Here is a 17,940-nt window from a genome sequence, read left to right on the forward strand (position 1 = left end):
GGACGTCACATCATCCCGATACAGACCTGGTTATCTGTTTGACCAAGAGACTGAGAGTTGATAGCTTCAGGGAACTGAAATCGAATGATCGTGTGTGTCTGTGTGTGTGTTCGTGTGTGTTCGTGTGTGTGTGCGTGCGCGCGCGTCTGTCTATGTGGAATTTCAGCCAGCCTTTCTTCTGTGTGGAATAGTCATGGGAGTTTAAGTGTTTGCTCAAGGTGTAATGCTAGCCCTCATTAATCCAGACTTCAATGGCCATCCTGCAGCTCTGCCCATCAGTCACCAGAGCTGGGCGTTCTGGCAGGGAAGACAAACAAAGGGACCCACTTCTCACATCACATCTATACCTCAGTCACCAACTCTCAGCTTGCAGCCCTGACTGGATTGAGTGAATTCCACTATCAAGGCAATATTGGGCCACTGGCTGGGGTCACTAGGCTGAAATAACACACATCTCGTTACCTCTATCTGAACTCTAATTGGCCCAATCATCATTCATTTGATTAGTAGGCAGATATCACACCGACTTTAAGGGCCATTCGCATCTGAGCACTAGAACTAGAACTGTAAAAATATACTTTTTAATGATTATAGTTATAGTTCTCTTTATAGCTATACTGCTGTGATTAGCACTTTACCGAGATGACAGGTGACCAGTCGTGGAAGAAGTACTCAGATTTACTCAAGTAAAAGTAGCAATACCACAACGTAGAAATACTCCTGAAAAAGCCCCGTATTCAAAAGAATTGGCATCAGAATATACTTACAGCAAAGTAAAAGTACTCACATTTACAAAATAAATTGGTAAATGTGTATTATTACAAATGTTTTGTAATAATAATCTAAATCTACAAAATAATTGCGTTGGAGTAAAAAATATTCTTGCCTCCGAGATGTATAAAGAATAAAGTACAGAAAAATGGAGAGATGGACGTACAAAAAAGTACCCCAAAATTGTACTTAAGTAAAGTGCTTGAATAAATGTATTTGGTTACTTTCCACCACTTCAGGTGACTGATCTGTTAATCATTACACCTGTCTTGCATCTATCCAGCGATACCAGTTTTGTATAGTGAAAGGCTCTCTTTGTCTGAATAAGCAGACACTAAAAACCTACACATACAACAATGTTCTGCAGTATGGGAGCCAATACAATTAACCAGTCAACAATCATATACTGTACCGGTACTACTCAACCCGTGCCAGTGTTTGGGTCTCCAGATGGTTTGAATTTATTCAACTATAACTGTCATGTTCAGCATTTTTGTATGAGTGGCACACTGGCTGAATTTATGTTTAGTATGCGGTAGATACTGCCAAATTCACTATCCTAATTCTGGGGGAAGTTTTCAGAAAAACTGGAGAAAAAAAAAGTTACTTCCACAACTCTCCCAACTGTCACCCGTGGAACAGTTGCCCAGTCCTGAGAAAAGAACTAGCACAGACTAATATAATGACATGTGTCTCATAGCTCATTTTCTCACATCCCAGACGGCAATTAACAAAAGTTGAGTTTGGGCTGATTGACCTGAACGCTGTGCACATCCGAAGGCATTCATTCTTTGCACTGACACACTGCACCTCATTACGGAACAATTTGTTTTGTGCCCGTTTGCGTGTGATAATTTCCATGTGCATGCATATGCAAGCTGTTACACGCTCTCTCAAATTAGCTGCATATTTTCATCCCCGAGCGCTCTGTGGGAAGTGTACTCGGGCCCCATAAATGGATCACTAGCCGTGTAACCACTGCTCCACGTTTACCCACAGAGATGCATCTCAGCACTGTCACGCTGCTCTCTAATTTGGAGGAGTTCTGCTCAAGCCTGAAAACACCAGAGAGCGTCCGGAGAAAAAACTCACAGACTCTCAGTTCTGTAATTAAAGGAGGAATGTTCGCCTCAATAACCTTGTCACTGTGGCGTAGAAACCCTTGTTAGCCACCAGTGTTGGGTTAGAAGGGCTATTTGAGAGACTGGTGTACTCTACTGTACGTACTGGTGTGTGTGTGTGTGTGTGTGTGTGTGTGTGTGTGTGTGTGTGTGTGTGTGTGTGTGTGTGTGGCGGGGGGGAGGGGGGGCTTTTATTGGCAATTATGTCATTTGTCCACACTGCTGAAAAGGAAAAGATACCGATCGTTGTCATTTATTTCAGCATGTTCTTAAAATGTTATTAGGCAGACATGGATGGCATTTGTATACTATTTCTACACTGTGTTCTACTACACTGAATCGATCTGAATCTGACCAATAAGTAGAATCACTAATAGCTTTGATTTCAATAAAATCTTATTAGTTCCTAACTTCCTACCCCTACTTGTGAGAAAGGACAGTGAGAGAGGGACATTAACATTGTATGTATACTACTGTATGCAGAAACACAGGTTTCAACATCCCTTGGGTGTTTATTGCTAGATTTTCACATACTGTAGAAAATGGGTGTAAATATTTCATCTTAGCTCTTTTCTCACAGTTCCACCGATTCGCTGCCATATGTGAGTCGACTGCACTCAATTGTTTGACTGTTTTTGAGTGTTTGGGTCTCGCTGTTGGCCCTGCAATATTAATGAGCACATCGTTTTGATTAAGTCTCAAGTTACTGGTGTAATGTTTTGAATCAAGCACTGAATATTCACTGGAGAATGACTGTGTACAAATTATGATGCCGTTTTGTTTTAAAACGATTTCACAGTTTTTGATTTTGCCCAAATCCGCAGTATTGATGATATGCTTTAACCCATTAAAATCTGGAAAGCATCGGTGTCATTTTAGATTTTAGCGTTGGCTATTAAAAAAATGCACATACGAGTTTTCAAGAGAATCAAATCAAAAGGTGACTTGTCTGTGGATAAGTATAAATACATGTATGAGTCTTTGCACGTGACATCAAGAGTGTGACCGTGGACCCGGCCCCCTCACAGAGCACTGCACGACCATGGACTGCTACCATATTATATTACACCACTACACTATATTCTTATCTTAATATACATTATATATTATCTGACAACATTTTTATACCATATTACATTATCTTACTCTATTACATTCATTATTATTGTTATTGCTACCACTTGTTTTGCCTGCAGCTCCTCCCTGTCTCTCCTTCTTTCTATCCCTCTCCCCCGACACGGTGGAGGCAGATGGCCGCCCACCCTAGAGTCGGGTTCTGCTTGACGTTTCTTCTTTCGTTACCACTGTCGCAATGTTGCTCTGGGTGGGGTCTCTGTCGGTTGCAAACACCGACAGAGCTTTGTCGCTCTATACTGTAAAGTGTCTTGAACTTGTTGTGATTTGACTCCTTATATGGTTATGGCTGAGTCATGGTGACGTAATCACTCAGCTCCATATATGGGCACAAAAGCGGGACAGACAGACACACACACAGACATGATCTATGGTTATGGCTGAGTCATGGTGACGTAATCACTCAGCTCCATATATGGGCACAAAAGCGGGACAGACAGACACACAGACATGATCTGCTAGGTCTCATAGTAAGTGCTCACTGCGTTCGCAATCACTGCGTTCGCAACTACCGATATGCAAATGAGTAAATTAGTCACCGAGACTGAAACAAACCACTTTGCTTTGAGCAGCGGGGGTGGTGGGTGGAGGACGGGACGGGGCCTGTGACATTTGAATATTTGATTATTCTTTTTTTTTTTATTATGTGGTGAAACGTTAAACATTAAAATATGAATCATCATAGCACTGTTTAATTTTATTACAGACTTTAAAACGTATTTGTATATGGGGACTTGAACCAAATAGCCCTAGCATCCCTATTCTGCCTGTAGGGGCAAACATTCACATTGCGAACTGAACAGGTCTGCTATACGCTAGATTTAGCGTAGAGGGAAATAAAAAAAGAGGAGGCCTAGTAGTTGCGAACGCAGTGAGCACTTACTATGAGACCTAGCAGATCATGTCTGTGTGTGTGTGTGTCTGTCTGTCTGTCTGTCCATGTGTCTGTCCCGCTATCCAAATATGGAGTGTGTTGCATCAGCAATCACTCAGCTCCATATATGGGCACAAAAGGGGCCAGGTCCACTCAGCTCCATATATGGGCACAAAAGGGGCCAGTGATTTGTTTGTTGTGGACCTGGCCCCTTTTGTGCCCATATATGGAGCTGAGTGACACTAATTCGTAATTTATTCTAATTGTTATTGCAATTTACGATCTGTGTTCGCTTCCCGCGTTCGCGCGTCTTACTCGTGGTTAAGGATTCCACTATGCACAGAGCATAACACCAGGGCACTGAAGGAGGGCAGGGCCGTGCAGAGACCACTGCACCGGCAGGGCACAATGAACTATATATTTATTAAAACTCAATACATTATTTACAGCACAGTGTGCGCTAGCTTTAGCAAAGTGTTTGATAGTCCATGCTTTAAGATTGTTGAAAGAATACAGGTCCATTCGTTCGATCCTACCGATATGCGGACATCTCTGTATCTGCCAGTAAACGTCCTTTTTATGCCCATATATGGAGATCCTTGATAACATCAAAATGCCCATTAGCCAATTTTAATATAGACCGTCCTCATTAAGATGCACATTTTGCTAAAATGTATGGAATGTTAAAAGGGAATAGATAGAGCTACGCAAATGAGACAAACAAATCGATTCACACTCGCTGCCACATGACGTCACACATGAAAGCCAGACGTTGGCGATGGAGGGGCTAGTGCCCCTCAAAAATGAATTGAAAGGACATTTCAGTAACAGAGCAGACAAGACAGAAATATGGGGGAAACAATAATCCTGACTCTGTACAAAGCTAACAAAAGCTCACAATTGAAATAAACACAATCTAATTTTGTAATCTGCAGAAAAAGCTAAATATAAAAGCAACAATTTATGAATAGATTATTTCAGTTTATATCAATCAGTGGATCACACAATTAAACTCAGAACTTGCCATGATTGCTGAGTGCCTGTATCTCAGTGGTTGCATCTGCAAAGCATAACAAGCTTGAAGGGCGAGTGACATCACTGTAATATGTAATTAACATTTCTTTAGGAAGGGCAGATGCTCAAGCCCATTATGGTCCCTCCACCTGCCTCCACCAGGGTTCCACGAACCTCATCGTGGTTGGGTGATTGGGTCATTCCCAGGTGTCACATGAAATTCGGACAATCTTCTTTTTCATATAATAAAGCAATTTCTCCATAAGACATTATGAATATCAGTAAATTGCAAACTTTTACAATACCTTTGTAGAGGTACTAGAGAAAGATGCAGGGGCGGATAGTACTGGTGAGGTAGCCAGATGTAGGCCTACGATGATCGTGATCGTCCGAGAACGCCCTCCTAGAGAGAAGACAAAAGGCGAGGATGAACTCAAAGGAATTCGCATTCGTGCACACATGGACTGTAACTGAACACATGCACTTCCTACAGGATGTTCCTCTCCTGACCTGTCCACATGTGGCTAAAGTCCTCTGTGTTTTACCATTTGAACACCATTTAACTGTCGGAATGTAGTATTTCACGTGTTTTACTTTTACAGTGTACATTGTGTGTTGTCGTACACCTGCCGAGGAACTGCAGATTGAAATGAGCTGTCAAATAAATGAATGAATGAATAAAGTAAAGTTTGATGTTTATGTTTGATGCGATGAGCATTCAGAGGGCATGCGCATGCATAAAGTGAGTTTAATGTTGTTTAATACATCAGATAGAACTTTTCTGTTTGGATGTATGGGCTGTCAAGGCCAGAAAGTAGTTTTTTGCCACTCAGTAAACTTTCCCGCGTAACATCCGCGTATGATGATGATGTCACACACATACCCTCTATAGAGTAACAAACAATAAACTGTACTTGTCTCTTTTCCACATATACCTGCAGTATACAGTATATCTCTCTGTCTCTGTCAGAGTCGGAGGCAGGAAGAGGAGCGGGGGGGATTCCTCTGCACGACAAGGGTCTCAGGCGGATGTTGGCGGCAGGATTTAAAGGCAGGGGTCAGGGGTCAAAGGTGCCTCCAGGTTCCACATCTGCAGCTCTGGTCAGATCCTGGCCCGACTGCTGTCAAAGTGGGCAACCAGCCGCACTCTAATGTGAATTAGCAAGACAAAGAGAGAGAGCAGGGGGGAGAGGGCTTTAGAGGGGCTTTGATTTCTCGGAGATTTATGTGTGTGATGAAATCAACTCTGAATACACCCGGCTCGCCCAATTTTCTTTATCGTTTAGCCACTTCTAAAGACTCCAGGGTTTGTTCCGGGAGACAGACACCCGGGATGAAAAGGCAACAAATCTAAAGAGAAAAAAGGGACTCGGGCTGTAGCTGCCTCTCAAGCCCTCACACGGCCCATTCAAGGCGCCATCAGCTGGCTTTGGTCCATTGTTTCCTGCAGCCCTGTGTCTGTTACCCTCTCACCAAGAGAAAGTCCCAACGTGGGACCTGTGGAAATGGGAATGATGTGTTCCCTGGATACAGCAAAGGCACTTGACAGCCTACATCTTAATGTCCCGGACTCTTGTTCTATGACACTTCAATGCGATGGAAAGCAAGTGTGTCAGCAAAGCATCCCCGTCTTTACCAGGTAGTTAAACAGTGGTGATGTATGTATGGAACTGCCAAAGTAAGAGCCTAGTGACAGCAGGATGGGGGTGGCTCCCCCCCCAACCCTCCCCCATTGACCCCACCACTCTCTCCCATCCCCTCCGTGTCCTGCAGTAAATACTGAGTGCCCCCCGGCGAACCCTCCCAGTGATAAATAACCCTTAAGGTTAACCACGTTTGAAATGGAGCTGTGAGGCCATTATACGCCTCCAGAGTTTTCTTGACATTGCCAATATGTTATCAGTATGCCCCGGGGCTTTGCATTAACTAGCCGTCACTATGTGTTGCTCCGTGATAAAGTTAGCAAGCGCTCTATTAAGCTGCGAACCTGAGCATGGCATTTTCATCAGCTAAGTGTATGTTTAATAGAGGTCATTAGACGCTTTGTGATATTTGTTGTCGCGCTCATGTTTTAGCACTTGTATGCTGTGTGTGATATAAACACTTTTGACTTTATGCATATTAATGGAGTTTAATGTGATAATGTGCATACAGTATGTGGTGAATGGGGCTGTGACTGTGTGTGTGTGTGTGTGTGTGTGTGTGTGTGTGTGTATGCTTGTGCATGTGGATGTATGTACCTTTGTACATGGATAGGACATATACATGCAAGATTACGCATATAGTATGCATATACGTAAAGGTATTGCATCAAAATATACAGTACTTAAACTAAAAATACTCATTATGCAGAAGTCTTTGTAAAAGTATAAAATAATTGTACAAAATGTATCTAGTAGTTTTTAGTACTTTCCCCCACTGCTAAAATTACTGTGTACAATACTGAGGATAAACATAAACAAAATGCAACACATCAGATTGAGTTCACTTGCCTCCTGTCAGATTGTTCTGCAGTAATACGTTTGTTCTATTTAGGAAGCTCTGTAATTTTATAGTTATGGAAAGTTTGAAGTATTTTATGCTAAACTTTGTTTGCTGCATGGTGAACAACAAAAGATGCTGCAGATCCTGCAGATCAAACATGAAATCCTGTTTCAATATAAACAATAACACATATTGCCAGGGCGAAATTAGCCAGGGGCTTGGCTCTCAAGGGCCCTTTGGGGAAACTGGGCCGGGCTGTACTGGGTTTGAGGCTCCTGTGGCCCTTCATTGGGCGTTGATTGTGTTACATTTAGGTCAAAACCCGATTTCGCACGCTATGGGCGCCCCCAGAAAAATGTCGGCCCAGGGGCCCAGGGTCTCGCGAACAAACATCATACCCCTCACTCAGGTGACCCAGCCGGGGTGATCAAGTCCCAGTAGCTACCCTCGCAGACCCACTAGGGAAAGACCAGGGCCACACAATCCGCCGCTCTGGAACAACTCTGCTGGGACTGGGAGGTAGACCAATCTAGCACATGGAGGGACTATGCTCTGTGGGTTGACTCCTGTCCGGGCCCCTCCTATGTCTCACCAGGTCCAGGACATGTGCGTTGCATATAGAGGATTAGTGTCACGTTAGCCCTATATTTTTAACACTAAATAGATGTGAAGATCTATCAGCATCAGCGGGACAGAAACAGCCATATGTTCCATGCCAGAAGTCTCAAATCACAACCAGTGGTGTCATGCTCGTAGAACGCAGAACCACGCTGTGGTACCAGTCATTTTTGGAGGTGCACGCACAGGGACGGAAGGAAACGTCCCCCTAGATTCAAGAGAAGACGCACCTAATCAACAGCACGTCACCAAACTTTCCAAGACGCACAAAGTACCCAGTGGTCTAGGTTTACTCCCCCCCCCCCCCCCCCCCCTATTTTCACGCCGTGTCGAGTACTGTACTTTGCATAACACCAGAACAGCTTTAACTGTTTATACCGGAGCGCACGGTAAGCATGCACCCACACGCATGCAGCAGTAGGCTATGGCTCCAGTAGGCTACTGCTGCTGTGTGGTGTTCTGCACACAAGAAGAATGCCTCCTCCAGAACAGATTCATTCGTCCAAAGCAAGCTTTTTAGTTTTGCTAGTGTGCCGTAAAGATGTTTGTATGACTATTTTAAGTCTACTTTTGTGTTTGTGTCTAAAACTCTCATACACTATTTAACAATAGGCTTAGACTATATCAGCTGTTCTGTGTTGTGTTCTGCGAATCATGCACACATGCACGTGCATGCGCACGCATGCACGTGGCGTCATTAAAACGCTGTCGTATCCGTACCAGTAAAAAAAACACCAAGACACCACTGATCACAACACACGCACGGCTGCTTCTTTTCTGTACAGTGGAAAACTCATAACCAATGACTATTTGAATAAGATCACACCTGTGTGAAGTGAGGGGCGCTCTTATCATCATACATCATCTCATTCCAGCCAATCACAATTTGCATCCTCACTTTTGTCATCAATGTTTGTGTTTACACTGGCCTGATGTGCACTCAAACCTGGTCATAGGAAACTGCACACTCAAAACTAATCATAGGAAACGGTAGCAAAACAATGTTTGTGTTTACACAAACCCTCAAAGCTGGACATACTGTACATAGGAGAGCCTCCTATGTCCAGCTATATAGCGCCCCTCAAAAACAAAACAAACAGGAGGTGAAGTCACCATCTACTGGTCATTTTAGGTTATGTGATCATTATACAACATCTCATGTCACTGGCTGATACAATGTTGATCGTCCTGGACAACAATCAACTACACACAACATGTTGGTGAATCCAGGTGTGGGTATAAGAAGCACTGCACTCATCTCTGTAGCCACTCAGAGATTAACAGATGGTCTGCTCTTTAGCAATAGGGCACAGATAGAAAACCCATTCATATTTCTCATAGAGATTTCCGAAAATATTTATATGAATTAGTTTAAGCCTGGAACCAGGAGCAAAAAAGAAAACAGAGCTAGAGTAGCCTGGGCTGGGCAGCATTCCATTTAGGGTTGTTGACCCGGTCGGGAGCGGATGGTAACTTTCCTCATGTTGTAGTCAATGATTTGTAGTCATCTGGCAGGAAACCACAAGGCGGAATCAGTACTATGAATGGGTACTTCTTATTCCGCCTTGTGGTTTCCTGCCTGATGACTACAAATCAGTGACTACACTACAACATGACGTAAATTAAATTACCATCCGCTTCAGAGTCCAGACTGGTTCACACAGCGATTTTGGAACGCAGACCAGGCTTTCCTCAAGGGTGGAAAGCCTGGTGACGCGAGGTTAGAGCAAGAGACAGATGCAGACAGATGGAAGACAGAGAGACAGAAACGTACGCGCAGTCACACTAGCGACAGGGATGGCTATGTCTGTCGGATAGTTGGATGGTTAGTCCATGTCCATCCATCCATTCACCACTTTGGTCGCAAACAACATACTTTTAATATACTTTTAAATGACTGGTGAGTGACCCATGCCTTTCCTCTATTCCAGTGCTACCAAAATGTCTAGCCTACTAAACTAAGGGGCCTATTCCATTAAACTATTTGAGAGAGCATCCTACAACATCCTTTGTCCAACATTTTCAATTGCACATGTAACTCAGGTTGATAAGTTGTGTACAAAAAACCTGAACATTGCTACATAGTCTACATAGTAAACATAGCTAATGTGACCTGCTGTCGCAATTAAGCCCATATATGGAGATCCCATTGGACGTGTGTTTGACTGCACCTTGTACTGATTGCATTTCTGTTTTACTGTACCCTGTACTGATTACATTTCTGCCAATAAAGTATTCAATCAATCAATCAATCCCTGATGTCATCAATATTAGTAGATGGCTATATGTCAGAACCTGTCCTTCCCCATCGATGTCTCCCTTTTGACTGATACCTGTCCATTTAAACTCTAGACGGGCCTTTTGACTGATACCTGTCCATTTAAACTCTAGACGGGCCTGCCCCAAAGTTATTTGTGCAGGTGCGGCCGGCAGCCGGTTAAAACTAGAGTTCTCAACAGGCCCGAAAATGAAGTCCCGGCCCTACCAGCGCCCTCATCAAACCCTGTAGGAAAATCAAACCTCCACTGCACATCCACAGTGTAAGTACACAGTACACACCACTTTTACAGTGGTGTGAACAGAACTATTGGGATTTAAACTGAGTTCACATCAGTAACAGACTGAAGGTAATTTGAGACTTGAATTTAGACATTGGCCAATTAGGATTTATTTTAGTTTTGATAAATGGGTCTGTATTTTGAAACGTCTTTGTGTACCGGTATGTGTGTTTATGTCAGGTGAAACCTGATCATATAATTTTTATTTTTCATATTTACATTTATTATTGATATTAATAGGAAGTGATACAGTTCATCCTTCCAAAGAGTAAAAACTGTGTAGTGATGCTTATTCTGGTAACTGGCTCCATAGGCGATCCTATAGCACTTCTGATTACTAGTCCAAAACATGAACAGATTTCAGTTGCATCATGGGCTTTCCTCTAGCACTACCCTTGGGCCAAACTTTTCCACTTCCACACTAGAGATTTTAACCCTATTCACGTGGCCCCATCCATCCTCAAATAACACCACCACCAAGGGCAGCGGTGGCCGAACGGTTTGCGGAGCGGTCTTGATATCGGAAGGTCGCTAGTTCTTCGTATCCCCGGACCGGCACGTTAAAATTACCACCGCTGAAGTGCCCTTGGACAAGGCATTGAACCCCTACTATGAAATGTTCTATGAGCAGGGCCTGGCTGTAAACAAGTTATTGAGCTTAGTCTAGTTACCCTGGGTAAACATAGTACCTTTCCTTTTTACCATCAGGCCACAATATAAAAATTTCACACAATATCGATTCCACTGCAATGCCATGGGTGATGAATTGTAAATAGATGTAGTAGAGGCATGAAAATGTGGATTGTATTATGTCAGCAAAACCAACAGACGTAAAAGACTGAATTTCTGAATACCAGTAAGACGCCTTAAGGCGACGGGCGACCGAAGGGCTTACACACTCTACCGGAATAATGTCCCTTCATTATGTTTATGTCAGCACTGTCATGGAAGTTTCATTTTAAATGGTCGAATCCTAGTTATGGTGCAAGGCAATGGGCAGAAGGAAATTGCGGGATATATTGAAGCCATACCATCCAGGGTGGGCTCCAGGCGGGAACAAGGTCATCAGTCCAGTGTTCTCTGCTCCACAGCAGCATAGTTCTGAGGTCGCTGGCATTTCTGTAGTGCATGGCCGATGAGGTCACTCATGGTGGCGGGAAATGGAGGTACTCCATGCCAAGGGAATAGTTGAACATCTGATCATCGTCGATCTCTTCAACCAGTACTGTGCTTTCTAAGGTGTGATTTGGGGCTCTAAGGAGGAATACAAAAATATCCTGAATATCAACATCCTAATACTGTCCAATACTTAGGGAGGGGGTGAAATTTTGACAAGCAGTTGCTGCTGGCAAAATATGACTCCCCAGTCAAAAAACCTATGTGTTTGAAATAGACACACATGCTTTCTAAGGTGTGATTTGGGGCTCTAAGGATGAATACAAAATGAATATCAACATCCTAATACTGTCCAATAATTAGATAGGGAGGGGGTGAAATGATGACAAGCAGTTGCTTGCTTTTTACCTGAATTGTCTGTAATATATAGCCTATTATTTCCTAATAATAAAACAAGAACAATAATGGTCAAACCACATGATATGCCATGTAGATTATAAAAACAAACTATTAGGAAAAGAATAACATACCGGTAACAGGGCCGACTTTGGTTAATCACCCTACGTGATTTATCCATCATTAATTTCCACCCAGCCGGCCAGCCATACATTATCCCTCTTATTACACATACACGTTGCTTAATGCTTAGGCTACGTTAATTAAAGTATTTCAAGTTGGACTGCAGAACAAGTCACCTCGGAGTCGGAAACAGAAGTGAGTGTTGATGAAATAGAATCAATTTCCGGGTAGGCTACTTGCAAGTGCAACGTCTTTCAAATGTTTTCAAATTCGGCTATGTAATAAATAAACGTGTAATAAAAATTAATCTCGTACTATAACGCCATTAATTTGACCAGTTCCCACGAAAAGTACACAATTTCAAACTTATGCTTACCTGCGTTTTGAACAACTTAAAACAGCCGCTTTCAGAAAACAATGCTTCGTCACTGTCTGCTTCACGTCAATAGAGGGCGCCGTTTCATTCGTAAATCTTTTAGTTGAGGGGTCGTGTTGGGGTTTCTTGTGGTCGTGGAATGGATTCTGTAAAAATAGTGCAACCATATGGGTGATACGTCTTTTTTATTCGTGTATTAGTTTGATTCCAGCTGCAGTTGCCCGTCTAAAACTGTTCAAATTAATCGAAGGAATCTATCTTGTAGGAATAAACACATGAAGAGAACATTTTGCTTCAACTGCTTCTAGTGCCTATAAATCAATGTAATTGCTTCCCCACACACTAGGCTTTAATAAAGTATCGTAGACTACTAGACTTGACTTACATAAGCCAAACAGTTTTTCAAACCTGTACTGACTGAGGCCCAGGTTAACTTGCATTTATTCTGGCGCCATCGTGTGTCGGTTAGGCACTACAGCAAACAGGCACAACAGGCACTACAGTCTCCCACCAGCTATCACAAGATAGTGAAGATAATTATCCAAAATGTTCCATTGTCCTGTACAATGACACATGAAGAAAATGTGTCCTTTAGTACCTTTTACTCATACCAATGCTGTAGAGACATTTTCCCATAGAGTTATAGGCCGCCTATCATAATTTCCCCAACCACTTTTAACTGTACCCAGTTATTTCTGCAGGAACATTTAGTGTCTGTGCAAGGTGCCAAGTTTCCAGCATTTTAAAAGACAGTCAACGCAGGCTAAATCTACATCTTCAGTACAACATGGTTGTTTACAGACTGAATGCCGGAAGACATTATTGTATTTATTTATTTTTAGATCTTGCTGGCATAGAACATTTAATTTACAGAAATGTGGGATCATTTAATTAGGAGTCTCATACAAGTGATGTGGGTCACATACAGTGCAATCAAAAAACTAAATTTCACATGATCATTTCCATCTCCTGTCCCTCTCCTTTCCAAAATTGAGTCAGTGTTGTGCTTAAAGATTTAACAACTGTTCTTCCCTTAAGGCTTAGAGATGATAGCTACTCCTGAGTTAGTGAATGGATGTATGTCTTCCCGTCTCAACTTTAATACAATGGATGACATGCAACATCAACCATCTGAGCTGAAATCATCCAGTGCTCCTATAGTGGCCCATCCCTCAGTTCCACATGCACCCAGCCCTGGATCATAACAACATCACTGGAGCAGCAATAATGGGTTTGTGTTAAAGTATGGGATGGGCTGGGAGGATTAAATGATGTGCTATGTGTGCACATGATTCATCACTTGCAAAGCAGAGCACTTAAGTTTAGGCTACACAAAGTCAGAACTTACATCCAACAGAATTTCTTTCAAAGGGTTTATTTAAAAGAATACTGACACAAATTGCAAACTTGGTTTGTACAAAGCAGTTTGAGAACATTGAAGACATTAGACACTCGATAACAATGTTAAAAATGGCAACACAGAGTAGGCTATACAGTACAATTCAAGAAGGGCGGATAAAGGGCACAACTTCAAACCGCAACGACTTCAAAATGCAAAATGATTTCTGCTTGGCATATCAAGTACAAAAGATATTTAAAATGAACTTCATCACTTTACCCATTTGTTGAGTTTTTGAGACTTTTCTCATTTCCTTCATTAAGAGCACAGATATTCCAAATAAAGGCACTTTCTATAGCAATCAATGGACAAACATGGTTGTGAATAGACAAAAACAATTAAAAAAGCTTTATACTTTCGCTGTTGCAGCTTCATCTTTGGCACACAGCTGTATGAATCGTGAGAGACACGAGTTCCATCACGCAAATGAGCAACACAAAGTAACTCGACAACACTATGTACAAAAAGTTATGTAAAAATGATATAAATATGTCTAAAAACCACAGACACTATGTACACCTTTGGACTGAAGTATGGTAGAATTATTCTTCACTGTTATCACACATGATGTTGTTATGGAAGTGGGTAGGGAGCCAGCGCACAACAAAAGCCAGTGCATCACATGCATGATTCTAAACACATTTTGGACACGCCGGAAATACACAAGATGTTAAATTATGATCGCTTGCAAATGGTTAAAACCTCGTCAACAACATTCCCATGTTTTCGAACGCAGACATGACAGGAATCATGATCCCAGTTGTTGTGACAGGCTGGAGAGCAAAACTGGTTTATTACCTTTCAACGAATCACATTAGAAGTAACGTTGCTACAAGAACATTGAGGATGTTCCCTAGCAATTCGCTTTCTTCGCATCTTTTTTGTTGTTGTTTATAGCAAAGTGGCACATGCACTTTTGTTGGCTAGCTGGGATGTCAGTCTATGGTCTGTGGGCAGTAGGCACAGTGCGGTGTTCTTGGATTGGGTCTCTCTGAACCCCTCTTCTTATTCTCTCTTCCTCAGGACAATGTAAATGAGACCACTGATGAGGGAGAGAGGGAAGGCCACCCAGGCCAACACGTAGGCGTAGCCGAAGGCCGCATCTGCATCCTTGTCCGGACTCATCACAGTGTAGATAATGGCCCCACACATCACAAACAGACCTGGAAAGAGGAGATGGTGAGAAGACTGTGAGAAATAACGTGACACCGTGAGATATAAAATTACTGCAAACACATAATTTTGTAATCCTTCATGTATCTGTGTTTTGACCCCAAGGAAGGGTCTTTGTTGGGAAGGAATGAGCATTATTACTTTACTTTATTGCATCCTTGCAGTCCAGCACGGAGAGCTATTTTTTTGTGTCACAAAAGTGATCAAACAATCTCAAGTGATGCAACAGATGTAAGACTAGAAGCCTATACTGTGTACAGAGACATGTCAACTCCCTCCCAGATGCTTTCCCCATGTGTTCAGGGCGTGTCCGGTCAGTGTGAGGTGAAGTCATACTCACTGGCCAGGATCTGGAAGACGGCAGTGAAGAAGAAGCGTCCACCCTTGACCAGCTTGAACAGCTGATACACAAAGGCAATGAGAGAGAAGAAGCAGAAGAGCACGGACAGGACCATAAGAGCCTGAACTGCCTGGATCCAGTCTAGGAGTCAAACACAAATACATGTTTTTATATATATACACCAGTCTATTATAATAATCCCATGGGCTAATGTTAATTTCACAGAGTGAGGGCAAAACATTTTAACTCTCAGAGTTGAATTAACTCTGATTAACTGATATTACTGTGTGTGAATACGATTAAAGCTTTGCAAACTGAGCAGACCAGCTAGTTTTTGTTGACGAACCTTCATTGCTGGCTGGTGTGCAGTGGTAGCCTCCATTAGTTGTCAGGCAATGGTACCATAGGTCTGTGCTTCCACTGCCACCTGTAGTCCAGGCCTTAAGAACAAAATGTAATGTTGTACATCATGCATCCAGAAATACACACGCAAATAGCTTAAAAGGGCATGCGACAGAGTTCCTGGCCAGGTTTAGGCATTTAGAAGTAGGCCTACATAGCAGAGAAGTAATAGCTAATAATAACACTTCAACTTACATTGGCTGCCGTTGATACAAATAGTAGCACGAGGATGATAAGGTGCAAGATGAGCACTCCGAGAAGGATGAGTAGCATTTTCAAGTAGTTGGTTTCAAGATCTGCACAGATGAAAACACAGGAGGAACAGTCAAACTATGGCTTTTAGCATGACAGCTCCAGATGGGCAGCGCAATAACAAAAAGACCACACCAGATGGCGCTATTCCCTTACTCAGCAAGCAACCACAATGTTTACTTCATTTTTTAAAGTATCACCCATAGGGTTAGGTATCACCTTACATTCAAACGTAGAAAAAAATAAAAGGGGGGGGAAAACGTGAAGGGACTCCTGGTGGATCTAACTTATTTGTTTTAAAGAAAAGCACAGTTAAAAATAAGACATACAAAATCAATTCCGACACTTATTTATTTTAAAAGAAATTAAGTTTGTAATTCAAGTCTATATTTTACAGTCTACATTTACCCTTTAACCATAATGAATTCCTGTTGGTCTATGCATGGTTAGGCTGCATAATAAACCAAACTAAAACATAGAAAAGCGATAGAGCAATTGTAAATTGAGTAAGCGCAAACTCGACTCATGATGAATCACAAAGTTCCAGCACACGCTCCTCGAAAACAACTACTCAGCCCATCTGATGGAAAACATTCCAACGTAGTGCCGCCATGCACACGCCTCAACTGTTTATTCTAAATAGGCATTTAAAAGGAACGGTCGATTCAGTCTAGTATTTTACTATAAAGTGGCAAAAACATGTAGGCTATTCGTAGATGCATTTTTACACGAGAGCAAGAACACAGTAAATCCAAATTCCATAAAAAAGAAAGAAAAAATAAAACTCCACAACTAGAGTCCTATTGCATGCGACGGGGGAAAGTCAATAAAAAAAAGAAAACAAAAATCCAGCTCACAAAGTAAGGATTAAAAAGGTTAAACGGTCCAACTTACAAAAGGTAAGATGTGTGAAGAAGTTTTCAAGAAGAAAAAGAGTGCTGAAGTGAAGAGAAAGGGCAACTGCCTCCGAGATCGCGCTGATTCTTTCTCTGACCACGGAGCTACTATTCCAGATGTGGTGTATACACACACCCCAGTCAAACTTTTTCTCTGTGTGAGAACACCGCCCTGCAAGCGTTGCTACGTCATCAGGGGCCCGCTCAAACGCTATTCTTTTATTGTCTTTTACAAATCTGCTAGCCTGTCCCCCGATTTCACTACAAACTCAAATGATAGTGTGGATAATATGTTGTTAACAATGAACTGATTGTTCAGATGATATGAAGGACCCCAATGGAAAGCCATAGTGCTTTCTTGGGTTATAAAAATCCTCTTAGCAGACCTTGTATTGAACTGTATTTCCTGAAATTCCTGTGCTTTATTTCTGCAAACTGTTAATACAGTATAGGTTATTTAATCAATCAATCAATGGTCAAAGTACGAATAAGACCTTTTTTAAATGCATTTTATTTGGCTTTTCCTCTGCAACTACTGTAGGCTTAATGAATGGACTTCATTCACACCTGCTTATTTTGTTTGTAAAAGGTGGAAAAGTGATGTGTTATGAGCCTATACATTATGTCTTAGCCGATAGCTTAGGCAAGCTGAGCTATGCAAAGAAAAAGTTAGTTAAGTCAGAAATCTCTTCATTCCAGATGCTTGAATGTGGCTGCTGAACAACTATATTGACCTGACTTGTTGAACCCAAATGTGCACATTGAGCTCCATAAAACATATGTTTGAAAGTGTTCAGTCCACACAGCCTCTGTTGTGTGTGTGTGTGTGTGTGTGTGTGTGTGTGTGTGTGTGTGTGTGTGTGTGTGTGTGTGTGTGTGTGTGTGTGTGTGTG

The 17,940-nt window shown here is 42.1% G+C and overlaps 1 protein-coding gene across 1 annotated transcript; it reads right to left on the reverse strand.

Moving 5' to 3' along the window:
• Positions 1-13,944: 13,944 nt before the first annotated feature.
• Positions 13,945-17,174, reverse strand: pmp22a (peripheral myelin protein 22a). Its single transcript, XM_080775491.1, has 5 exons — positions 17,046-17,174; positions 16,095-16,195; positions 15,844-15,937; positions 15,498-15,638; positions 13,945-15,147 (listed from the first exon to the last, which is right to left on the reverse strand). The coding sequence occupies exons 2-5, from the start codon at positions 16,170-16,172 to the stop codon at positions 14,990-14,992; spliced, it is 471 nt and encodes a 156-aa protein (XP_080631617.1). The 5' UTR covers positions 16,173-16,195; positions 17,046-17,174; the 3' UTR covers positions 13,945-14,989.
• Between the last annotated feature and the right edge of the window lie 766 nt (positions 17,175-17,940).

This window comes from Protomyctophum bolini (assembly GCF_963924005.1).
Source record: "Protomyctophum bolini genome assembly, chromosome: 11".
Taxonomy (NCBI): domain Eukaryota; kingdom Metazoa; phylum Chordata; class Actinopteri; order Myctophiformes; family Myctophidae; genus Protomyctophum; species Protomyctophum bolini.